Below are 26,438 nucleotides of genomic sequence, written 5' to 3' on the forward strand. Positions count from 1 at the left end.
AATCATTGTTCTCTGGTGCCTTCTTGACCAGAAAAGATGAGGGTTTCTGTGATGTTATCTATTTGCAGGTAATTGCAGCATGTTTCATTCCTACTCTCTCCTCCCGTCACCCTCCTCATTTGCTTCACCTATCATCACTCTGTCTTTCTCGTCCAGATGAATGGTCTTGACCTGAAATGTTGACTGTCCATTTCCCTCCATAAATGCTGTCTGATCCACTGAGTTCCTCCAGCAACTATCTCTTTGCCCATTCCAGTTATAGCTCAAGTAAACCAGCTCTGAACTGCCAATATATTAGTATCTTTTCCTAATAAGGGAACTTCAGAAGGATGCATGAGCACCATTTATGTAACATTAATGTAATCTGACTGACCAACACTTACATTACCAGAGAGGTCGCCATTCACTCGTTGGTCACTGTGAACTCGAGGCCTCACTAATCATTAATATATAAAAAACTACAGTGCAAAGGGTTTTCAGCTCATCGTGTGTGGACAAACCAGGACTGCAATTTAGCTGATCCCATCTGCAATTTTCCATTTTCCGGAATCCAGTGATTTTTGAAAGATCATTACTAATGCCTCCACAATCTCTTCACCCACCTGATTCAGAACTTCCAGGTATACATCATCTGGTCCAGGTGACTTAATCCCCTTCAGACCTTTCCGTTTCCCAAGAACCTTCTCTCTACACTCTCTTTTAATCATTTTTCAGTGCTGGTAAACTCAATTTTGTAATTAGAAACCAGCTACAAAAGTTGATCTTTTGTAAACAGCTCAAGAAGCTCCTCAGAACTCTTCAAGAAATGCCATATTTAAAAAGTTTTCCTAAAGTACTGACAAAGTACAGAGGTCAGCACAAACATATGAATGGGTTGCTTAATACAAAGCAACACCAACTGAGTATGTACACAACACATGAGGACCCTGTACAGCAGACAGCTACCTATACTGTAAATTTTGCTCTCTGTACAAGATAGCCATCAAGGCTACAATTACAAAAATAGAACTAGATGTTACCCCTCAACCACCGAGGTACTCAAGCTGGACTACCCACCCCAGACATGCACCACAATTCTCTAAAGGAGCCTGCCAGTCATCCTAAATATCAAAACTTGGTGCTAGTTTACAAAGTTCAAAGGTAAAGCTTCACATAGAAGCCAATCATGGAGCCACCGTTTAACCAATTCACTATTGCTTTCACTTTCACCCCCCCCCCCCCACTTACTGCGAAGTATGGCCGTTGAATACTAATCTAAACAACAGATAATAAGTGCAGATCTAAACAAACATAAAAATCAGCAACCCCGCCCCCAATACTCGATGGGCTGAATGGCCTAATTCTGCTTCAATGCCTTATGGTCTAATACCTGCCTAGAATTTGCTCCATCATACTTAACTTCTGAGGTGTGCTGGGCAAGAGGTGACTTTAAAAGCAAAACTTCAGGAAGCGTAGGCTAATGGTCATGCAGTGCTGGGATGCCTACACCTTCCAGAAAACAAGTCTCTATCCAGGATAACCTTAAAAACAATAAGGGAAATATTATAAAGGAGTGAACCATGGGAAGAACTGATTTCTCAGTCCAGCTGAAACTCTCCCCTAACTAAACAGGGTGGTCATGCATTAGTTAACTTAACAGCACTCAAACAACCATGCTCACCCAGCCCCAGCTGTACCAAAAGGGAGGTAAATGGCAAAGCAACAGTGCACCACAAATCAATGTAACAAACAAATAAAAGACCTGTACACTACAAGAATCTATGGGCAAATGCCACTTAAGCCCTTTCTTTTGAAATTAAAAAAAAATTGGACAAGCCCCCAACCTCGTCTCTCAGGAAGTAACACGAAAGAGTCAGGCCGCAACAAGAATTACAAAAAAAAGATATTTATTAAATTAAAGTTAAGGTAAAGGGGAAAAGGATGACAAGTGGTATGGTAGTGCTGGCTGCAGAATGGGAGAGAGGGAGTGGCAGTGGCCTTGTTTTAAAGCAATCCCCAGCAGATGCCAGCAATGGAATGTGTCCCAGGGCACTGCAACACAAGTTAAAGAGGAAATACAGGCCAGGAAATGCACGGGACATATAAAAATGGCGCAGAGTTGAACTCTGAACTCTGGAATGCCCTGAGCTTTGGTAGCACATTTTCATTTCAAATGCATACTTACTAATGTGACTATGAATATTGTAGAGCTTAAGATCATAAGATTTCCTGCTCTCTCCCTGTAAGCTTTGACGTCCTATCAATCTCCACTGAAATGGCCTCCACAGCTATCTGTGACAATGAGTTCCACAGATTCACCACTGTTCTAAACATGTCCCTCTATTCTGACGCTGTGCCTTCTGGTCCCAGACTTCCCCACTATAGGAAACATACTCTCCACATCTACTCTGTCTAGGCCTTTCAACTTTTGATAGGTTTCAATGAGGTAACCCTCATTCTTCTAACCTCCAGTAAGTACAGGCCTAGAGCCATCAAGCACTCATCATACATTAACCCTATCATTCCCTGGATATTTGTCATGAACCTCCTATGGACCCTGCAGTATGCTATCACATCCTTTCTTGGATAAGGGGCCTAAATTTCCTCATAATACTCCAAGTGCAGTCTGAACAATGCCTATAAAACCTCAGCATTTTATCCTTGCTTTTATATTCTAGTCCTCTCGAAATGAATGCTAGAGTTACATTTGCTCTCCTTTATCTGATTTAATTTCTAGATTTATATCAAGAAAAGCAGAGGTGCCAGCACCGATCCCTGCAGAAAACCACTGGTCACAGACCTCCAGTCAGAAGAACACCTCTGTCTTCCATGGCAAAGCAAATTTTATAAAAATTTACCAAGTCATATTGGTCACACTTACTTCTAGGAACAACATCTTTGCAAATGCATTCTATCTACTGCCCTACCCTGATCAATCATCTTCAGTGCTTCCTCAAAAAAACCCAATCAACTCTGCAGTGGTACTTCCCCCACACAAAGCCACACTGACATCCCTAATAAGTCCATGCTTTTACTGTCTGTAAGAATCTGCTCCAGTAATTTCCTTGGCACTGATGTACCTGCCTATAACTTCCTGCTCTGTTTCCATTGCCCTTAAAGAAAGGGATACCAGTGGCTGTTCTCTAGTCTTCTAGGATCTTGTATGCAGCTAAAGAGGATACAAGGATCTCTGAAAGCCCTAGCAATTTCCTTCCTATCCATCTTTTGTACCCTTTTATAGATTCTATCAGAAATCTATCCTTTTGCCATTTACCTGTTATTTCTCTTCAGAATGTGACAGTTTGAGCTATGGGGCAGTCACTGGAGTTTATCAGATATTATTGAGTAGGATTTGTTAATTGCTTTGGTTAGGCTGAAGCATGGCCAACAGGAGGACCAGTGCCAAATTGTGCATCACAGAAATTATATTTTATTAATGCTTTTCAAGTCTGGCAATTTTCACCTTTCTGAACATCTAGTACTGATTGACAATGCTGCATCGCTCTACAGTGATTTCACAGTGTTTGAAGCTGACTTTGAAATGATTGCATATCAGGCTATCAATCCAGATGAGGAGCGGATGTGGACAGTGTGCAGGCTGATGTGATTAGTTAGATTGATAGCGTGGTCATTGCAGACCATGATGGGCTGAAGAGCCTGATATTATGCTGTACATTCTATCTTGTAACTGTAGTTCCTTTTTAATATGTCTCTCTTTGGGTGCTGCATTTCTCGGGGGCAATCTAGGGATGTGAGTGGTTCAGTTTGTGGCATCTACTGCAGAAACAACTGATCCAAATTTCCATGGCATTACAAATTAGTCTGGGCTTGAAAGATATAGTAGCCGCAAAGAGCTTGTTAGCTGATGTGTGTAGGTGCTGAAGATACCTATGTAGTAACTGATGTACAGTATGTTTTGCTTCATCTGCTGTGGAATTGTATTTGGAATTTTTATATATAGATTTACCTTCAAAAATGATCAATTGTTGGGCTGAAGCCATTAATGTACAGTTGTTGGAGTGTTACTGGGTTCTATTGGATGGTGTGGGTCAGGGGAGATGGTGGGTGAGTGTTACTGATACCTTGGTCTCAGATTTTCTGCCAGCTGTTTTATTACTAAAATAAATTTCAGACAAGAAAGGACAACCCAAGTTTTCTGGCAGATTGAGGCTAGAGCACAAAGAATGGAGATCAAACAAATATTGCGCATTCACACAATGGCCTGCCGTGTTCATTGTCAGAAAGTCCCTGGTGGTTTGCAGTATGATGTAGCCGCAGACACTGCTCGATGTCAAATGCGTGGCAGAATAATTACAATAGCTTTGTGCTTCTCTTCCAGGGTTACCACAGAAGACACTGGGCAGGCTGCTGTAAAGGTAAGACAGAAAGCTTTCTCATTTTAATTCCACTGTAATGCAATGTGAATATTTGTACATTGTTACAATGAAGATTTTTTCATGTTACAAAATGATCTTAATGTGATATAGTTCAATATAAAACAACATACAGCAGAGTACAAGCCTTTCAACACTTGAAGTTGTGCTGACCCTTTAACCTACTCCAAGTTTCCTCTTGTGGTACTTGAAATTCTGTAAATTAAGTTATCAAATGTAATTTGAGTTCTGATAATGTTTTATTACGCTTATATTCATAATTGAGTTCTAGCTTCTTCCACCTTCCTTTCCAGTCCGGATGAAGGCTCTTGACCTGAAACTTCAAATCTTTATTCCTCTCCAAAGATGCTGCCTGTCTTGCTGAGTTCCTCCAGCATTTTGCATGTGTAATCTTTTATTAATAAGTGAATAAGTTTGAGGCAATCTTTCTTTCCTTTCCTCATTTTGTGAATGACAGGACCCTGGAGAGTTACTGTACAATGGGATACAAGTACATAGCTTCCACAAAACAGGGAGACAGGAATGTTTGATGTGCTTGCCTTCATTGGTCAGGTCACTAGCTACAGAAGATGTGATGTCATGTTGCAGCTGTGTAAGACATTGGTGAGACTTCTCTTGAAGTATTCTGTGCAGTTTTGGTTGTCCAGATATAGGAAGGATGTCATTAAGCTGGAGAGGGTGCAGAAAAAAAATCAAGGATGTTACCAGGACTGGAAGGCTGAGTTATAGAGTTACAATAGGATGTGGGGTGACCTTGTAAAAGCATAAAAACAAGAGGGGCACAGATAAAGTAAATGGTCACAATCTTTTAATCAGGGTAGGGGAGCCTTAAACTAGAGGTTATAGAGAGGTCAGAGAGAAAACATTTAAAGTTTACCTAAGCAGCACTCAGGAAGTGGTAGAACAAAGTTTAACAAACATTTAGACAGGTACAATTGTTAGGAAAGCTTTGGAGCAGGGGTTACCATCTGGGTCTATTGAGCCCTTGCTTAATGGTATTGGTCCATGGCATAAAATGGCTGGGAACCCTCAGGTTTAGAGGGATATCGTATGCAGGAAAGTTGGGACCAGCTCAGGTAGGTGACTTGGTCTGCATGCACAAGTTGGGCTTACTTCTGTGCTGAATTATACATCTGCCAAGGTAATATTTGCTTCAGTAAATGGGTAATATCTTCTCAAGCAGGAAGAGTTAAAAGCAAATTCATGATAAGAGAAAATCTGAAGACACAGGAAATCCGAACAACAGACACAAAATGCTGGAGGAACAGTAGGCCAGGCAGCATCTAGGAAAAGAGTACAGTCGACGTTTTGGGCCGAGACACTTCATCAGGAGTTCTGATAAAGGGTCTCGTCCTGAAACGTTGGATGTTTGCTCTTTTCCATAGATGCTGTATGGAGTCCATATTCAGTTATTCCACCCATTTTCTCCAGTGGGAATTAAATCAGAGCCTTTCCAGATCAGGGCGATTTATTGATTTCATCATTATAGACACTGAGGTTATTCAGGGGGAATGCAGGAGCACCGATACTTCAACTGAGGTCACTCTAGCTTGTTCTTACAATGAGCTGGGGATGGCTGACGTGTGACTTGTAACAGAGCATTTTCATAGAACAAATTTATGTGTAGAATGTAGAATAACACAGCACAATACAGGCCTTTCAGCCCACAATCTTGTGCTACCTTTTAACCTATTCCAAGACCAATCTAATGCTTCCCTCCTACATAACCTTCTTTCATCCATGTTCCTATTAAAGAGTATATAAAATGCCCCTAATGTATCTGCCTCTATCGCCACGCCTGGCAGCATGTTCGATGCTCCCACCACTCTCTATGTAAATGAAAAAGCTGCCTCTAACAACCCGACTATACTTTCCTCCAGTCACCTTAAATTTATGCCCTTTTGTATTAGCCATTTCCACCTTGGGAAAAAGTCTCTAGCTGTCCACTCAATTTATGCCTCTTATCATTTTGTGCGCATCTTATCATGTCACCTCTCATCCTCCTCCTCTCTGAAGAGAAACTCCCTAGCTTGCTCTGAAACTCATTAAAGAGTGGAGGAAACAGAAACTGCAGCAACTTTTCCTTATAAAAGAAAGGCAATTTTTCCTGAAAATTGCAGCTTGTGGAGGGTAATTGCAAACAAACTTGGAGCATGTAGGTAGTTACTTATAGCGTAGATGGCACTTTGCTTGATTGATGAGGGAATTATCCAGTCTCCTCCTCCTCTGTCTGGCAGCCTTCCAAGAATGGTGAAGGCATGTGCTTGAAGCTTTCAGATCAGGTTACAGAGTGCACAGCCACAGCTTTGTTATTAAGGAAATTACTAACATTTTTGCATTTAGTATCCTTGTCCCACTGCGTGCCTCCAACCCCAACACTACATAGTTACACTATCTGGCTATTAACCTTGTGCACAGAATGCCAAGTGCTGCTGAAATGGGATGTAAACTGTTCACCGCTTACCTGGCTCTTTTACAACTGAATTATTCATTCATACAGTTGTTCCTTTTAATGACTTAGGAATGATCTGTAACAGCATATGTATTTTGGTATAATACACTAAAGCAAAGAGAGATAGTAACTGATTTTGAGCAGGCTGGAATTAAAATTAAATTACAATTCCTGTTTTCTGGATAACTGAGTTTCAAAGTTTCATCAACATTCTCACAAGTCATCTACTTTCTTTCTGGGCATGTTCCTTACACCAGCCTACAAGCAAAACAAAAAAAAATGCCTGTTGCTGGAAATCTGAAATTAAAGCAGTGTTCATCTTTGGCTAAAACAATTCAGTGGCTTACTCCTGAATCCCAAAGCTAATGTAGGCTCCAGGTTGGAAGGGATTTGTGTAGATCCAACCTTACAATACAATTGACTTCATAAAATTGTGATCATAAAAGGCTTTAGAGAAATGAAGGTCTTTCTTTCACTTACTTTCCAAGTCCACAGGCTTGCACAGTCCAGAGGTGGAGTTATTATGAGGAATGAAGACATGAGAGAGTCAGTAAATGAAGAATGCGTGCATATCCGTCATCACAATCAACGCATTAAATGCAGCAGAAATGGAGAGAAGCTGAGGGTCTCATGACATTGGCAATAATTACTATTACTGAAGAGAAAGTAGCATGCATAATGCCACCATTTAACAAAGAGAGGCGAGAGGAATAGGGATTGAGAGACCTGTTCACCTGTCATCTGTTGTCAACAAGATCCCTAAATCTATGATTTGGAATGTGATAACAGGGTACCTATGAAACAAATTAGAATTAACAAAATTAAAAATGAAGATATATTTGGCAAAATCACCTACAGTTTGGCTCTGTTTTCTTGTCTGTTCCCCTATATTATTGGTCTTGCAATCTTGAATATATTCAGTGATTCCGTCTCAGTCCCTAGATGGAGAATTTGAAAGATTCACCTTACACTGAGAGAAATTTTTCCTCATCTCTGTCTTAAAGGGTTACTCCCTTATTTTGAAACTGTGACCCCCTAGTTCTAGATATTCAATCCCTCCAAACTTTTCAGCATCCAACCCCTTCAAGAAACACAGCACTGCCGCACAAAAAATAGGCATTTCGGCCTATCTAGCCTATGCCAGCCTGGTTTTCTGCCTAGTCCCATCTACCTGCACTAAGAACATAGCCCTCCATACCTCTCTTATCCATATATTGTACCTTTGCAAACTTCTCTTAAAAGTTACAATTGAACTTGCATCTACCACTTCTGCTCTCAGCACATTCCACACCTGCACCACCCTCTGTGAAGATGTTCCCCCTCATGTTCTCCTTAAACATTTCACGTTCATCCTTAACCCATTATCTCGAGTTCTAGTCTTTCCCAACATTAGTGGAAAAAACCTGCTTGCATTTATCCTATCTATACCCCTCATAATTTTTATACCTCTATCAGATCTCCCCTTTCTCCTGGGCTCTAGGGAATAAAGTCCTAACCTATTTAACCTTACCTTTAAATTAGATACTCAAGTCTCAGCAACATCCTTGTAAATTTTCTCTGCACTCTTTCACGCTTATTAATATCCTTCCTGTAGGTTGCTGACCAGAAATGCACACAATACTCCAAGATGGGTCTCACTAACATCTTATACAACTTCAACATCTTCTGATTTATGGCCAGTATTCCAAAAACTCTCTTTATGACCCTATCTTTATGCCATTTTCAAGGAATTATGCATCTGTATTCCCAGATCCCTCTGTTCTACCACACTCCTCAGTGTCCAACTGTTTATTGTTTAAATGTTGTGTAAGATCACTTTGCAAGCTTTAAAAGCCTTCCTCACTGTCCACTACACCTCCAATCTTGGTGCCATCCACAAATTTGCTGATCCAGTTTACCATATTATTGTCTAATTCATTAACAAAGATTTTGAACAGCAAGGGGACCAGTTCTGATCCCTGTGGTACATCACCAGACAAAGTCTCTAGTGAGAGAGACAACCATCTATTACCACATGTTGACTACCCCCGCTAAGTCAACGTTGAATCTAATTGATTATGCCAAGCAATTGAACCTTCTGGACCAGCTCTTATTCACCTCAGTATCTTGTGTTGCAATAAATCATCTCCCATTCTTGTAAACTCCAGTTTTTATAGGCGCAACAAATTAGCTTTAATATTACTGGCCTATGTTGTGAAATTTGTTGTTTTGTGGCAGCTGTACAGTGCATATATAATAAAAATACTATAAATTACAATAAGAAATATATATTAAAAATTTAAATATTTAATACAAAAAGAGCAAAACGAAATAGTGAGGTCATGTACGTGGGTTTATTGGACGTTCAGAAATCTGAAGGCAGAGACATAAAAGCTGTTAGTAAAATATTGGGTATGTATCTTAAGGCTCCTGTACCACTTCCTTAATGGTAGCAAGGGGGTATGTCCTGAGTGATGGGATCCTTAACAATAGATTCCACCTTCCTGAGGCATTGCCTTTTGAAGATGTCCTGGATGCTGGAGAGGCTGGTTATCATTTTGGAAACTGGCTGAGTTTACAACCTTTTACAGCTTTTTCTGGTCCTTTGCAGTGGCCCCTCCATACCAGATAGTGATGCAACTTGTTAGAATGCTCTCCATGGTACATTGAAACATAGAAAACGTACAACACAATACAGGTCCTTCGGCCTACAAAGCTGTGCCAAACATGTCCCTAACTTAGAACTACCCAGGCTTTACCCATAGCCCTCTATTTTTCTAAGCTCCATGTAGCCATCCATGAGTCTCTTAAAAGACCCTATCGTTTCTGCCTCCACCACCACTGCTGGCAGCCCATTCAATGTGCTCATCACTCTCTGCGTAAAAAACCTATGCCTGACATCTCCTCTGTACCTACTTCCAAGCACCTTAAAACTACACCCTCTCATGCTAGCCAGTTCAGCCCTGGGGAAAAGCCTCTGACTATCCACACGATCAATACCTCTCATTATCTTGTACACCTCTATCAAGTCACCTCTCATCTTCTGTCACTCCAAGGAGAAAAGGCCAAGTTCACTCAACCTATTCTCATAAGGCACACTCACCAGTCCAGGCAACATTCTTGTAAATCTCCTCTGCACCCTTTCTGTGGTTTCCATGTCCCTCCTACAGTGAGGCAACCAGAATTGTGCACAGTACTCCAAGTGGGGTCTGGCCAGGGTCCTATGTAGCTGTAACATCTGTAGAGATTTGCAAGAGTCTTTAGTGGTTAGACCATAAGACATAGGAGCAAAATTAGGCTAACTGCTCCATCACATCTGCTCCGTCATTCAGTCATGTCTGATCCTTTTTTTAATCTCCTCCTCAACCCCAGTTACTGGCCTTCTCCCCATAACCTTTGATGCCATGTCCAATCAAGAACCTATCAATTTCTGCCTCAAATATACCCAACGACCTGGCCACCACAGCTGCATGTGGCAAGAAATTTCACAAATTCACCACCTTTTGGCTAAAAAAAAATTCTCCGCATCTCTGTTTTAAAAGGGCACCCCTCAATCCTGAGGCAGTGCCCTCTTGTCCTAGACTCTCCCACCCTGGGAAACATCCTTTCCACATCTTCTCAATCAATCAATAATCAATCATGATTACCTGACTGGCAGACCACAGTACGTGCGCTTGCAACACTGTGTGTCAGACAGAGTGGTCAGCAGCACTGGGGCTCCACAGGGGACTGTCCTATCTCCCTTTCTCTTCACCATCTACACCTCAGACTTCAACCACTGCACAGAGTCTTGTCATCTTCAGAAGTTTTCTGATGACTCTGCCATAGTTGGATGCATCAGCAAGGGAGATGAGGCTGAGTACAGGGCTACGGTGGGAAACTTTGTCACATGGTGCAAGCAGAATCATCTGCTGCTTCTTGTGAAGAAGACTAAGGAGCTGGTGGTGGACCTGAGGAGGGCTAAGGCACTGGTGACCCCTGTTTCCATCCAAGGGGTCAGTGTGGACATGGTGGAGGATTACAAATACTTGGGGATACGAATTGACAATAAACTGGACTGGTCAAAGAACACTGAGGCTGTCTACAAGAAGGGTCAGAGCCGTCTCTACTTCCTGAGGAGACTGAGGTCCTTTAACATCTGCCGGACAATGCTGAGGATGTTCTACCAGTCTATGGTGGCCAGTGCTATCATGTTTGCTGTTGTGTGTTGGGGCAGCAGGCTGAGGGTAGCAGACACCAACAGAATCAACAAACTCATTCGCAAGGCCAGTGATGTTGTGGAGGTGGAACTGGACTCTCTGACAGTGGTGTCTGAAAAGAGGATGCTGTCCAAGTTGCATGCCATCTTGGACAATGTCTCCCATCCACTCCATAATGTACTGGTTAGGCACAGGAGTACATTCAGCCAGAGACTCATTCCACCAAGATGCAACACTGAGCGTCATAGGAAGTCATTCCTGCCTGTGGCCATCAAACTTTACAACTCCTCCCTGGAGTGTCAGACCCCCTGAGCCAATAGGCTGGTCCTGGACTTATTTCCACTTGGCATAACATACTTATTATTATTAATTATTTATGGTTTTATATTGCTATATTTCTACTCTATTCTTGGTTGGTGCTACTGTAACGAAACCCACTTTCCCTCGGGATCAGTAAAGTCTGTCTGTCTGTCTAGGCCTTTCAACATTCGAAAGGTTTCAATGAGATCCCCCTCATCCTTTTGAATTCCAGCGACCCAGAGCCATCAAATGTTCCTCATATGATAACTCTTTCATTCCTGGAATCGTCCTTGCAAACCCCCTCTAGACCCTCTCCCATGCCAACACGTCTTTTCTAAGGTGAGAGGCCAAAACTGTTCCCAGTACTCAAGGTGAGGCCTCACAGTGCCTTATAAAGCCTCAGGATCACATCCCTGCTTTTGTATTCTAGACCTCTTGAAATGAATGCTAACATTGCATTTGCCTTCCTCACCACTGACTCAACCTGCAAGTTAACCTTTAGGGTGTTCTGCACAAGGACTCCCAAGTCAGTCTGCATCTCAGGTTCCTGGATTTTCTCCCTGTTTAGAAAATAATCTGCACATTTTTTTCTACTATCAAAGTACATGACCACGCATTTTCCATGTTTAGTTAGTCTTCACATAGTTCACAGAACCATTTGTTCTATAGTGTTAACTACCGTACCCGTGGTATAATGAATGGTTTGGTAAGCTCCCCGCTGTAGGTGTTAAAGAGCAAGTGTCAAATGAACTTCATAAAAAACAATGTCTCAAAAATACATAAAGTCTCAAGAAGTTGCTTGAATTGTTTGAATCCTGGTGCATCAAAGTGAGTGGCACTGAAGGGAGCTTTTCACAAAGGGACAAATGGGATGAATTGCCAAATGAAACCGATTTTCGTTGTTGAACTAAATTGCTGTTTTTCTCATTGATGGCAGCCAATATTTTACAAGAGTCTGGCGGGGTCGCAGGTCATGCTGAGCAGCTTGGTGAACCAAGCCCGGGCCATGCTGGATGAACAGGCTCGCCATCTACTGAATGAGCAGGAGCAAGCCACGATGGCCTATTATCTTAATGAATACACGGAGAGCAACATAGGTGTTCAGGCATTGGTAATGGCCCTCTTTGAGCTTCTGAATACCCATGCAAAGGTAACTGCTCTGTTATTCAGCACACCCTCTCCTGGGAAATACATTCCAAACACGACTCGCCTATTTTCTCTCATCAATCCCTCTGATTACTGCTTCAACTGAGAGCTTGTAGGTCAACCAAAGTGGATATTCATTTGGAAGATGTATTACTGCATTATTGGCTGAATTTTCAACATTTGGGTAGTGTTTTCTCATACATATTAAAATGGCCTCCTACAGGTTTTAATATCAAACAACTAAGTAGTAACTGAAGCCAAATCCTCATGATAGGCAATGAAAAATTGTAATACATAATGATTGATATGTGAACAGTCATATTTGTCAATTGACAAGGTCTTCAGATGAGGCAGCTATTAAGTAAACTAGGATGGTGTATGGATTTTTAAATACACACTTCATGGGACTGGTTTAGTATCAAAAGTACCATCACTTATTTTCTATAATAGAAATGTTTCAAAGTTCTTTGCAAGTCACATTGGACTTATCTGAAGGGGAGAGAAGGTATGGTCCATCCCACAGCAATCTACAACCCCAGCCACACTCCATCCCACAGCAATCTGCACCACAACCACATTCCATCCCACGGCAATCTGCACCCCCAGCCACACTCCCTCGCACAGCAATCTGCACCACAGCCACACTCCATCCCACAGCAATCTGCATCCCAACCACACTCCATCCCACAGCAATCTGCACCCCAGCTACACTCCATCCCACAGCAATCTACACCCCAACCACACTCCATCCCACATCAATCTGCACCCCAACCACACTCCATCCCACATCAATCTACACCCCCAGCCACACTCCATCACACAGCAATCTACACCCCCAGCCACACTCGCTCCCACAGCAATCTGTACCCCAGCCACACTCCATCCCACAGCAATCTACACCCCAACCACACTCCATCCCACAGCAATCTGCACCCCCAGCCACACTCCCCCACAGCAATCTACAACCCCAGCTGCACTCCATCCCACAGCAATCTACACGCCCATCCACACTCCATCCCACAGCAATCTACAACCCAGCCACACTCCATCCCACAGCAATCTACAACCCAGCCACACTCCATCCCACAGCAATCTACAACCCAGCCACACTCCATCCCACAGCAATCTACACCCCCAGCTACTCTCCATTTCACAGCAATCTACACCCCCTGTTATCCTCCATCCCACAGCAATCTGTACCCCTAGCTACACTCCATCCTACAGCAACAGCTAAGCCTTGTAAAGCTATAATCTATTACAAAGTTCCCTCCACTGTGTGCTGTTCATTAGCATGTTTGGCAAATTAGATGTTTGCTTCTTGTAATTTTCCAGTGGTAAAGTTAACAGATGAAAAAGGAGGCTGGCAAGAGAAGCCAGCATAAAAGTCAAAGAGAGGGTATATAATAGATTCCGGCATGGATAAAGCAGTGGCTGATGCCAGGAGGCATAGAATGGGAATAAAGCGAGCATCTGTTGGTTGGTGCTTGCGACTAGTGGTATTCCACAGGAGTCTGTGTTATTAGTGATTCTTTTTACTTTCTATGTCAATGATTTGGATGCTGGAATTAATGGTTTTGTTGCAATATTTGCAGATGATATGAAGATAGGTGGATGAACAGGTAGTTTTAAGTAAGTGGCAAAGTTACTGAAGGACTTGAACAGATTAGGAGAATGGGAATAGTAATGGCAGATGGAATACGGTGTCAGGAAGTGTACGGTCATGCACTTGTTAGAAAAATGAAAGGGTTGGCTATTTTTTTAATGGAGAGAAAATACAGAAATCTGAGGTGCAAAGGGACTTTGGATTCCTTGTGCAGGATTTCTAAATGTTAATTTTTAGTTTGAGTCTGTGGTGAGGAAGGCAAATACAACATTAGCATTCATTTCAAGAGCATTAGAATATAAAGACAAGGCCTCACCAGTGCTTTATACTGGTGACTATTCAAAGGAGGTTCACGAAAATGACTCCAGGATTGATGGTTGTCATATGAAGAGTGTTTGATGACTCTGGGCCTGTATTCACTGGAATTCAGAAGAATGAGAGGTGACCTCATTGAATCCTTTTGAATAGTGAAAGGCCTTGATATAATGGATGTGGAGAGGATGTTTCCTATGATGGAGAGTCTAAGGCCAGCGGACACAGCCTCAGAATAGAGTGGTATCCTTTTAGAATGGACATAAGGTGGAATTTCTTCAGCCAGAGAGTGGTGAATCTGTGGAATTTGTCACAGGCAACTGTGGGGGCCAGCTGTATGTATATTTAAGGCAGAAGTTGATAGAATCTTGATTGGTCTGGGCATGAAGGGATATGGGGAGAAGGCAGGAGATTGGGGCAGAGAGGAAAATTGGATTAGCCATATGAAATGGTGGAGCAAATTCGATGGGCCAGATGGCCTAATTGTGTTCCTAAATCTTACGGTCTTATGGTCCAGATTTCAGAATCATATGCTGAGAATTTGGAAAATTTGAAAGAAGTGAACATGACATTGGTTGATATTGGGCCACTGGAAAATGATGCTAGTGAGATAGTAATGGGGGATAAATCAATGGTAGATGAGCTTAATAAGTACCATGTATCTATTTTCACTGTGGAAGACACTAGCAGTGTGCCAGGGGTCCGTGAGGTTAGGTAGCAGGCGTTTGAGTGCCATTGCTATTACAAAGGAAAAAGTGCTTGGCAAACTGAAAGGTCTTAAGGTGGATAAATCACCTGGACCAGCTGGACTACATCCCAGAGTCATGAGAGAGGTTGCTGAAGAGATAACAGATGCATTGGTCATGAATTTTTCAAGAATCACTTGATTCTGGCATGAACGGAAGATTGCAAATGTCACTCCACTCTTTAAGAAGGGAGGAAGACAAACAAAAGTAAATTATAGACCAGTTAGCCTAACCTCAGTGGTTGGGTAAGTGTTGGAGTCTATGATTAACGATGAAGTTTTGGAGTACTTGGAGACTGATGATAAAATAAGTCAAAGTTAGTGTGGATTCTGTGAAGAAAAATCTTGCCTGACAAATCTGTTAGACTTCTTCAAGGAAGTAACAAGCAGGGTGGACAAAGAAGAGAGTAGATGATATTTACTTGGATTTTCAAAAGGCATTTGATAAAGTGTCACACGTGAGGCTGCTGAACAATATAAAATCCAATGGCATTACAGGAAAGATACTGGCATGGATAGAGGAATGGCTGACAGGCAGGAGGCAGTGAGTGGGAATAAATGGGGCTTTTTCTGGTTGGCTGCCAGTGACTAGTGGTGTTCCTGAGGGTCAATATTGGGATCACTACTTTTCATATTGTTTGTCAACGGTTTAGATAATGAAGTTGATGTCTTTGAGGCAAAGTTTGTGGATGATACAAAGATATGTGGAGGGGTAGGTAGTGCTGTGGAAACAACGTGATTGCAACAGGACTTAGACAAATTAATGGGACTGAATGTGGATAAATCCCATGGACCAGATGGCTTGCATCCTAGGGTCTTAAGGGAAGTGGCAGTCGGGATTGTGGATGCATTAGTGATAATTTTTCAAAACTCACTGGACTCGGCAATGGTCCCGGCAGATTGGAAAAATGCTAAAATAACTCCTTTATTTTAGAAGGGCAATAGACAGAAGGCTGGGAATTATAGGCCAGTTAGACTAACATCTGTGGTTGGCAAAATGTTGGAATCGATAATTAAGGAAACAGTAACAGGGTATTTGGATAAACATAGCTTAATAGGACAAAGTCAGCATGGCTTTAAAAAAGGGAAGTCATGTTTGACAAATTTGTTGGAGTTCTTTGAGGACATAACATATAGGGTAGATAAAGGGGAACCAGTGGATGTGGTGTATTTGGACTTCCAAAAGGCATTTGACAAGGTGCGACACCAAAGATTATTACTTAAAGTAAAAAATCATGGGATCGGGGATAATATTCTGGCATGGGTGGAGGATTGGCTTTCTAACAGAAAACAGAGAGTTGGGATAAATGGTTTATTCTCAGACTGGCAGTTGGTGACTAGTGGTGTTCCGCAGGGGTCAGTGTTGGGACCCCAACTCTTTACAATCTATATTAATGATTTGGAGAAAGGGACTAAGTGCAACGTATCGAAGTTTGCTGATGACACAAAGATAGGAGGGAATGTAATGAGTGCGGAGGACATTGAAACCCTGCAGGGGGACATAGATAGGCTGAGTGATTGGGCAGACATTTGGCAGATGAAATATAATACTGACAAGTGTGAGGTCTTGCACTTTGGCAGGAAAAATAATAGAGCAAGTTATTATCTAAATGGAGAGAAACTGGAAAGTGCTTCTGTGCAAAGGGATCTGGGGGTCCTGGTGCAGGAAACACAAAAAGTTAGTATGCAAGTGCAGCAGGTGGTCAAGAAGGCCAATGAAATGCTGACTTTTATTGCTAGGGGGATGGAGTATAAGAACAGGGAGGTCTTACTGCAGTTGTACCGGGTATTGGTGAGACCACACCTGGAGTACTGCAGTTCTGGTGTCCATATTTAAGAAAGGACATACTGGCTCTCGAGGCAGTGCAGAGAAGGTTCACTAGGTTAATTCCGGGGATGGGTGGGTTGATGTATGATGAGAGGTTGAGTAGATTGGGACTCTACTCATTGGAGTTCCGAAGAATGAGAGGCGATCTTATTGAAACATATAAGATTGTGAAGGGGCTTGATCGGGTGGATGCAGGGAGAATGTTCCCAATGATGAGTGAAACTAGGACTAGGGGGCATAATCTTAAAATAAGGGGATGCTGTTCCAGGATTGAGATGAGGAGAAATTTCTTCACTCAGAGGGTAGTGGGGCTGTGGAATTTACTGCCCCAGAGAGCTGTGGAAGCTACTACACTCAATAAATTCAAAACGGAGATAGACATTTTCCTGGATAAAAATGGCATTAGGGGATACGCTGAGCGAGCAGGTAAGTGGACATGAGGCTAGGTTTAGATCAGCCATGTGATCTCCTGGACCAGTTTTCGATAGCCTGGATAGGTCGGAGAGGAATTTTCCAGATTTTTTCTCCTCAATTGGCAAATCGTTTTTTTTTTCCCCAGGGTGTTCACATGGGTTTGGGTGGGATGAATAATAAAATAAAATGGGCGGCATGGTGCCCTGTTGGTTGGCACTGTTGCCTTGTGGGATTCGGTGAAAACTAGAGTTAAGATTGAATCAGCCATGATCTTGTTGAATGGCGGAGCAGGCTTGAGGGGCCAATTGGCCTACTCCTGCTCCTATCTCTTATGTTATGTTCTTATGTTATAAATTGGAAGAATGGGCAAAAAAGTGGCAGATGGAATACAGTGTTGGGAAATGTATGGTGCATTTTGGTGAAGGAGTAATAGTGTAGACTATTATCTAATTGGGAGAAAATTCTAACCTCAGAGCTGCAAGGGGTATTAGGAGTCCTTGTGTAAGACTCCCAGAAGGTTAATTTACAGGTGAGTCCATGGTAAAGAAGGCAAATGCAATGTTGTCATTTATTTCAAGTGGAATACGATATGAAGACAAGGAGATACTGCTGAGGCTTCCTAATACACCATTCAAGCCACACTTGGAGTATGGTCAACTGTTTTTGGCCCCATATCCTAGAAAGGCTGTGATTCCGGGAATGAAGGGGTTCACCTATGATGAACGTTTGGCAGCTTTGGGCTTGTATTCACTGGAACAGAAGAATTTGAGAAGATCTCTTTGAAACCTATCTAATGTTGAAAGGACTAGATAGGGTGGATGTGGAGAGGATGTTTCCTATGATGGGGGTATCTAGAATTAGAGGGCACAGCCTCAAAACTGAGGGGTGACCTTTTTAGAACAGAGGTAAGGAGGAATTTTTTAGCCAGAGAGTAGTGAATCTGCGGAATGATCTGCCATAGCCTGCAATGGAGGCCATCTCCATGGATATATTTAAAGCAGAGGTTGATAGTTCCCTAATCGGTCAGGGTCTCAGAGGATATGGTGAGAAGGCAGGAGTATGGGGTTGAGTGGGATCTGGGAATGGCAGACCAGACTCAATGAACTGAATGGCCTAGTTCTGCTACTATGTCTTATGTTCTTAAGGACATACTCAGCAGGGTGACTACATTGGTGAAGAGAGAAATCTGAACGAAAGTGAAACATGATATACTCAGTCAGTGGAGAGAGCTCCACACCCTTCATTAGAAAACTAACAGTTTATTGACCAAAAATATAAAGCCTCTTCTTCCTGCTGATGCTACCTGACGTGCTGAGTATTTCCAGTAAATTGTCAGATGCAAGTTCACATGTTTCTGGTGAACACAGCTGCAAACCAGGATAGGATATCTGAACCATACCCTCCCCCTGGCCCAAGGTCTGTATTGATTAGAAGGAAGTAGTTGCTGCAAATCTTATGACTGCAATAAAAAGTCTGAAGAGGTTAAGTAAAGAATTTTTTGCTTTGAAGATTTGTGCCGCAGCATTTTGATGCTCTGTCCCTGGTTCCAGATCAATCAGTCTGTTAGAAGCCATGTTTAAGGCAAGACACCCAACTACCCACCCAAGCCACTGGCAGAGAGTTGCTAAAAACATGGATATAAGCACATGCGGGTGGGTTGCTGTGGAAATCCACAGAGATGAATTGGGGGAAACAAAGTCAAAGGTGTCCATTGTGAGACTTGTCCCAGAATGATAAAATGGCTGGTCATCCATTCAATCTCGGTGTCTTAGGCGATACAGGATAAAATGTAACACAGGTAATAAGAATTTGAATGTTGTAAGTTTCACCTTGTGATTACACCAAAGGCACATGTAAAATTGGTCCTTCTGTCCATCTGGGTAGTATCCAACTCAATGGCATGAGTATCAGTCAATTATTTTAACTTCTGGAAATTTCATCCCCCTTCCTCCTCTCTTTTTCCATTCCCATTCCCTCTCTCACCCCTTCTCTTCTCCTCACCTGCCTATTACTACCCTCTGGTTTCCTTTCTCCCATGGTTTCTTGTCCTCTCCTATCAAATTCCTCCTTCTTCAGCCCTTTATTTTCCTGCTTCTTACTTCATTCCCCTCAATTACCCACCCACCTTGCCCCTCACATAGTCTCATCTTCTAGTTTGTGCTCCTTCCCCTCCCCCTACCTTCTTATTCTGGCTTCTTCCTCCATCCCTTCCAGTCCTGATGAAGGCTCTAGGCCCAAATTGTGAACTGTTTACTTCCCTCCATAGGTGCTGTCTGACCTACTGAGTTCCTACAGCATTTGTGTGTGTTGCTCAAGATTTCCAGCACCTTCAGAATTTCTGCGTTTAACATTGTAATGTTGCTGTGTTCTTTATTGTTTGTTAGTTCTCCCTGCTGTCAGAAGTCCGAAGTATAATTACTCCTCAGGATTTGGATAGATTCGATAGCTTGGTACTGAGGCGTGAGATTGAGTCAATGAAAACTCGACAGAACTCTAGCATCGGAACAGATTCCTACTCTGCCTTGTCCTATGGAGAGACAGCTTCATCTTCTGGCAGTTACTATACATCTACCACCCTCAGTTCTGCCAGGGTAAGTGTTTACAGTGGGAGGATGTTACTGTTTCATGCTCCATCTGCTTGTGATCCAGAGAGGAACATTTTATCAAGTCTATGGGTAATTCCCTGCCATAACCAGTCCAGTTTGGGAGTGTCTGAAATCTGCACAATGAAAAATAGAACTTGGAATTTGCCTTTAAAAAGCAACTAAAATCCACCAAGCTTTATTGGATGAGTTGTGGAAACAGTTTGCTCAATCTAAGCTCTGTTCCAACTTCACCGATACCACTAGTCACTCACTACAATCTGGGATGGTCACTGCAATGCTTGTCTCTCACCCAACTGTGTTTTAACTGCTTTCCACTCATTACCAGAACCATCTGGCTAATAATGTTTTCAATCTACAAGCATCTTGCTTCACAGAAAATTAGAATATTCACCATGGAAGACTAATATAGTGGGCTCTGAGTTTGTTGGAGGTATAAAGCAACTTCAGGTGGTCCCACCTTGTTTGGAACTAATTCTGCAGAAAGTGTGGGGAAGACATGGTCAGATACCCTTCGTTCCACACACACACATATACAGAGGCAAATCCCCACGAGTGGTCTTGCAGCAGTATTGTGAACTTTGCTACCGTTGGTCATCTCTCATATCTCTGTGCTAATTCTTTTGATATCAAATGTTTGCAGGAACGGCTGTTGTGGTTAATAGATCTTCTGGAGGTACAGCTTTCCACTATGTGACATGAGTGCTGTGGTTTGCGGAGTGACCAGGGGCTCAATATGTTTGCTGCCCCCAGTGTTCAACTGAGTGCCATGTCTCTCCAGTGTGTGCACTTCTAATGGGCTCTGCTTGCTGTTTGCCTCATGTATTGTGTGAATGCTGCATGTTCCTTGGTTCTTTTACTTTTTCTGTGTCAGAATGCTTCACATTATAAACACAGAGTAATGGTTCAGTGAAGGAAACATTAGCTGTAGAAGTTCTGATTCACTGGTGTTTGAGCAGTGAATATTTTGGTTCTGTGTGGCATCTCCTATTGATGATTTTAGTCATATTGTAATTTCAGAGAACCTCTCCACTTTAGTACTCTGTCTGCCCTAGACATTCCTCAGGCCTGAGTTCTTAAACAATTTTCTTGGATCTCTTAGCCCATCAGACAAGTTCATTGATTGAAAGGATGCAGCAGATAAGCAATCCCATGAATTTTGTTAGTGGCTGTGCATTCCAATCTGAAACACGGACTGTGTCTCCTACCTGAACTGAGTTTCTCAAAGCATATGCTTTGTATTATGTTATGTTTTAAGTTTTAGCACTTTGCTGGTTCCATTCTCTCAGAATAAGTTGCCTCCGTGTGACATTTCAGAAGTGGTAACCACTGAATATATTGAAACAGCTTCACTCTCCATCAATGGCAAACTTTCCAGTACTTGTCACAGTGCAGTAACCTTTAAAGTTATTTACATTTCTACCCACTTTTCCTTTCATTTTCCTTTGCCTACTATAACAATTTCTCTTCTCTCAACTGGATACCCAGAAGTAGAAATAGACATTTGTGACCAGAAGTTTGTTCATAAGGGGATCATACTTGCAAAAGACCCCAGACATTTTGAATAATTTCTATGCAGCAGGGGAAAGTTGGAAGGCAGAATGGAAATAGGTGTCTCCCCAGTGCCGACTGCCTGCATACCTGGATGTTAAAGGATTCGGAATTTCAAAATCTCTCCATGAAACTGCAAAAAAGTATTTATTAATGGAGGATAGTACTTGGTATGTAATGAATTAGTGTTACACAGTCTCCATGGCAATGGCACATCCTTTCCAATAATCTATGCTTGTACTCTGCATTTGTGATGGTAATAGTATTGTACTGGATTGGACACAATTTGATCCTTCTCCACTTGTAGAAACTGCCCAGTTTTTATTGATTTTGATAAAGGTGAAAATAACTCATTCTAATCCTAAATCTCACATCATAAATTCTATTGACCCCTTTATGTTAAATTCCTGTTGATTTCACACATGGAATTAACATGTTATATAAAAATACGGGTTCTTTATTATCCTGTGCAAAATTTCTTCTTGTGAGCTCCTCACAGAGCTTTCTGTCCTCTCAGGAAAATATTCCCATTATCTCCAGTCTCTTCACAGAACCATCTGATAAAATAATCAAGTGTCCTAGCAAGGCAGTCGATGAGCTACTAACGGGTTTAAGTTGATTGGTAGCAGTATTGGATGGGAGATAAGGGTTTTTATATTGAAACAGGTATCCAGTCGTGATGAAGGGTCCAAGCGGACTGATATGTTGACTGCTTTTTCCACTCAGTAGATGTTGTCTGAGATCCTCCAGCATTTTAGACCATAAGATATAAGAAAAAAATTAGGCCATGTGGCCCATCGAGTCTGCTCCACAATTTCATCATGGCTGATCCATTTTCCCTCTCGGCCTCAGTCTCCTGCCTTCTCCCCATAACTGCAGCTTCTAACAATCTGCTTTAAGGAATTGAAGCTGGAATTGGATGAACTCTAAATCGTTCAGAAAGCTGAAGGGGTGAAAGGTAGGACATATAGAGAGGCAGTTACATCCAAGGTGCAGGACACAGAAGATAGGATAACAGTCAGGAAGGAGAAAGGGGTTAAGGAGCTAGTGCAGAAACGCCCCTGTGCTTATCCCCTCAATAACAGGGTTATCACACTGGATACTTTTGGGGGAAGGGTTGATCTAACTGAGGAAAGTCATGGTGGTCGGGTCTCTGATGAGTCTGCCTCTGTGACTCAGAGGGGAAAAGGGAGAAGAGGCACACTGTAATGATAGGGGATTCATTACTTAGAGGAACAAACAGAAGGTTTTGTGAGCGAGAACGAGATTCCTGGATGTTATGTTGCCTCCCAGGTCCCAGGGACCAGGACATCTCGGATTGAGCCCTCAGCATTATAGATTGGTAGGGTGAGCAGCCAGGGGTTGTGGTCTTTGTAAGTACCAATAACATGAGTAAGACGAGTAATGAGGTTCTGCTTAGGGAATTCAGGGAGTTAAAGGGCAGGACCTTCAGGGTAGTCATCATGGTTGAGGAAAATCTTGCTTGACAAATCTGTTGGAATTTTTTGAAAGAAACAACAAGCAGGATAGACAAAGGAGGATCGATTAATGTTGTGTACTTGGATTTCAGAGGGCCTTTGACAAGGTCCCACACAAGGTTATTTAACAAGCTATGCGCAGATTGTATTACAGGAAAGATTCTAGCATAGATAAAGCAGTGGCTGGCTGGCAGGCGGCAAAGAGTGGGAATAAAGGGAGCCTTTTCTAGCTGGCTGCCAGTGACTAATGGTTTTCACAAGGGGTCTGTGTAGGGATTGATTCTTTGTATATTATATGTCAATGATTTGAATAATGAAATTGATGACTTTGATGCAAAGTTTGCAGACAATATGAAGATAGGGGAGAAGCAGGTAGTTTTGAGAAAGTAGATAGTCTACAGAAGGACTTAGACAGATTAGGAGAATGGGCAAAGAAGTGGCAGATGGAATACAGTGTAGAGAAGTGTTTGATCGTGCACTTTGGTAGAAGAAATGTAAATGTAAGCCTCTCATGCCTCTGTAATTCCCCTCACTCCACTGTAATACCAGTACATCTAACTTTAGCTTCTCCTTCTCCAGTTTCAGGGTGAGTTCAATTATATGATCACTTGCCCCTCAGGGTTCTGGAAAGCCATCTTGTAGGCATTCTAGAAAATCCCCCTCTTAGGATCCAGCACCAACCTGATTTTCGCAAGACAGCTGCATTTTGAAAACCCCATGACTGTTGCACATTTGGCATGCATTTTTATCTCCCATTGTAACTTGTAGACCATATCCTTACTACTGTTTGGGGGTCTGTATACAACTTCCATCAGGGTCTTTTTACCCTTGCATTTCCTTAGCTCCACTCACAATGATTCAACACCTTCCAATCCTGTATCACCTCTTTCTATGATTTCATTTTTTAACAACAGAGCCATGCTGTCTCCTCTGCCTTCCTCCCTGTCCTTTTGATACAATGTGTATTCTTGAACATTAAACTCCCTGCTACAATCTTTCTGCTTTGCTCAAGAATTCCAGTGTGTGCAGAATCTCTTTGAGTTTGTACAGAGGAAAGGCACTGGAGGTCTGACCTCTTAAAACAGTCTGAGTGCAAAAGTGCAGTGTGCTGACAGCAGAGTCATGGAGCAGATTCTGAATTACACATTAAACCCATGGTTTAATTTGTCACACGAATCACCTTGCATGTGTTATTAAAACATAATCACAAATCAAAGCACTGCCTGGCATTGATCATCGCTGCACCTTCAAAAACAGCTGCTCCTGAAAGAGCTGAGACTCCCAGTTCGGAGTGAGTGGGGATCCGGGATTTTGGGATGGAACTCAATTCCACAGACATCTGTCACCTAACCAGTGGGGAAGAGATATTGTGGGCAAGTTTCTGAGCAATCATCCATTCATAAAGATGTTTTATTTGTCATATGTACATCAAAACATACAGTGAAATGTGTTGCTAGCATCAATGATGTACTCAGTTTGAGGATGTGCTGGGGTAGCCTGCAAGTGTGGCTAAGCTTCTAGCACCAACATAGCATGCCCACAACTTTACAAACCCTAAACCATACATCTGTGGAATGTGGGAAGAAACTGAAGCGCCCGAAGGAAACACACGCAGCCACAGGGAGAATGTACAAACTTCTATAGACAGCAGCAGGAATTGAACCCCAATCTTTCAGCTGCTGCTGTAAAGAGTGTATTCATGGAATATGCCAGGAAGTCAGCTTGCTGTGTCCCAACCCCAGGAAGTGCCGTAGAATACCTGTACTGGGCCATCTCCACTCCGTGAGATTTGCCAGCAATCTGAGATCATCAAGGCAGGCTCTGTCAAGCTGTGACCCCCCCAGCTTACACCAAGCTGTGCTGAAGTGCTTACCTCAGATCCTCCATTTCAGAGTCTAACCAGAAGAAACGGTAGTGATTAACGTGGATGAATCAAATTGGCTATCAGATTCTAGCGATGTAGGACCAGTGCCCTATGAAATGTACAGTTACACCTAGGCCACAAAGGCTAGATCAACATGATTCAACAACTGAGACCAGAGTAAAGTTAGTCTAATCTTGGGAAATCAAATAAAGAAATCCATCCCCTCTGTTCAGCAAGGTTCAGGAGGGCTGCGGCCATAAGTCGGTTAAATAAGGGAACGCTAATGCATCTAATGCAGCTTTGGTTGGAGGAAGGTTATCCCTAAATTAATGAGTTAATTAAATGATCCCCGAGTCATTACACCAGTGTTGAGGGCAATCAGTCAGCCACAGAATTCACAGTCTGTTCAATTCAGTGAATGTGTACAGACTGCATGGTCACATTACAGATTCTGCAGAAACTCGAAATCCAGACCATCGCACACAAAATGCTGGAGTAACTCCAAAACTCGGGCAGCATCTATGCAGAGGAATAAACAGTTGATGTTTTGGGCTTCATCAAGATTCTTTCAGTTGACTAATCATTGGGTTAGCTAGTATCAAAATTAGGCCATTTGGCCCATCAAGACTGCTCCATCATTCCATCATGGCTGATCCCAGATCCCACTCAACCCCATACACCAGCCTTCTTGCCATATCCTTTGATACCCTGACCAATCAGGAAATTATCAACATCCATTTTAAATATACCCACAGACTTGGCCTCCACCACAGTCTGTGGCAGAGCATTCCACAGATTCACTACTCTCAGGCTAAAAAAATTCCTCCTTACCTCTGTTCTAAATTTCTCCTTACCCCTGGTCAATATTGAGGCAGTGCCCTCTCGTTCTGGACATCCACAACATAGGAAGCATCCTCTCCACATTCACCTTATCTAGTCCTTTCAACATTTGGTAGGATTCAATGAGACCCGTCTGTATTCTACTAAATTCCAATGAGTACAGGTCTAAATCTCCCAAACACACCTTATGTTAACACCTTCATCCCCAGAATCATCCACGTGAACCTCCTCTGGACTCTCTCCAATGACAACACATACTTTCTTAGATATAGGATCCAAAACTGTTTATAATATTCCAAGCGCAGTCTGACTAGTGTCTTATCAAGCCTCAGCGTTATCTCTTTGCTTTTATATTCTATTCCGCTTGAAATCAGTACCAACATTGCATTTGCCTTCTTTACCACAGACTCAACTTGTAAATTAACCTCCTGGGAGTCTTGCACCTAGGTCTTCTAAGTCCCTCTGCATCTCTGATGCTAGACAACAGTCTGCACTACTATTCCTTTTGCCAAGATGCATTATTATACATTTCCCAACACCCTATTCCATCTACCACTTTTCTGCCCATTCTTTCAATTTATCTAAACCCTGCTGCAATTGCATTGCTTACTCAACACTACCTACCCTCCAACTATCTTAATACCATCCACAATCTTTGCCACAAATCCATCAATTCCATTATCTAAATCATTGACAAACAATGTGAAAAGCAGTCTCAATACTGACCCCTGGGAAACACTATTAGTTGCTG

General features: G+C 42.3%; 1 protein-coding gene across 6 annotated transcripts in view; it reads left to right on the plus strand.

Moving 5' to 3' along the window:
• Positions 1 to 26,438, plus strand: part of LOC132407469 (whirlin-like) — a 181,769-nt gene that overhangs the window by 110,967 nt on the left and 44,364 nt on the right. For all 6 annotated transcript variants that reach the window (XM_059994050.1, XM_059994048.1, XM_059994049.1 and 3 more), the window contains exons 6-8: positions 4,319 to 4,355; positions 12,241 to 12,453; positions 19,736 to 19,942. In XM_059994050.1, the coding sequence (XP_059850033.1) occupies positions 4,319 to 4,355; positions 12,241 to 12,453; positions 19,736 to 19,942 (457 nt within the window). The remainder of the gene's footprint in view (positions 1 to 4,318; positions 4,356 to 12,240; positions 12,454 to 19,735; positions 19,943 to 26,438) is intronic.

The sequence above is a fragment of the Hypanus sabinus genome, chromosome 18 (genome assembly GCF_030144855.1).
Source record: "Hypanus sabinus isolate sHypSab1 chromosome 18, sHypSab1.hap1, whole genome shotgun sequence".
Taxonomy (NCBI): Eukaryota; Metazoa; Chordata; class Chondrichthyes; order Myliobatiformes; family Dasyatidae; genus Hypanus; species Hypanus sabinus.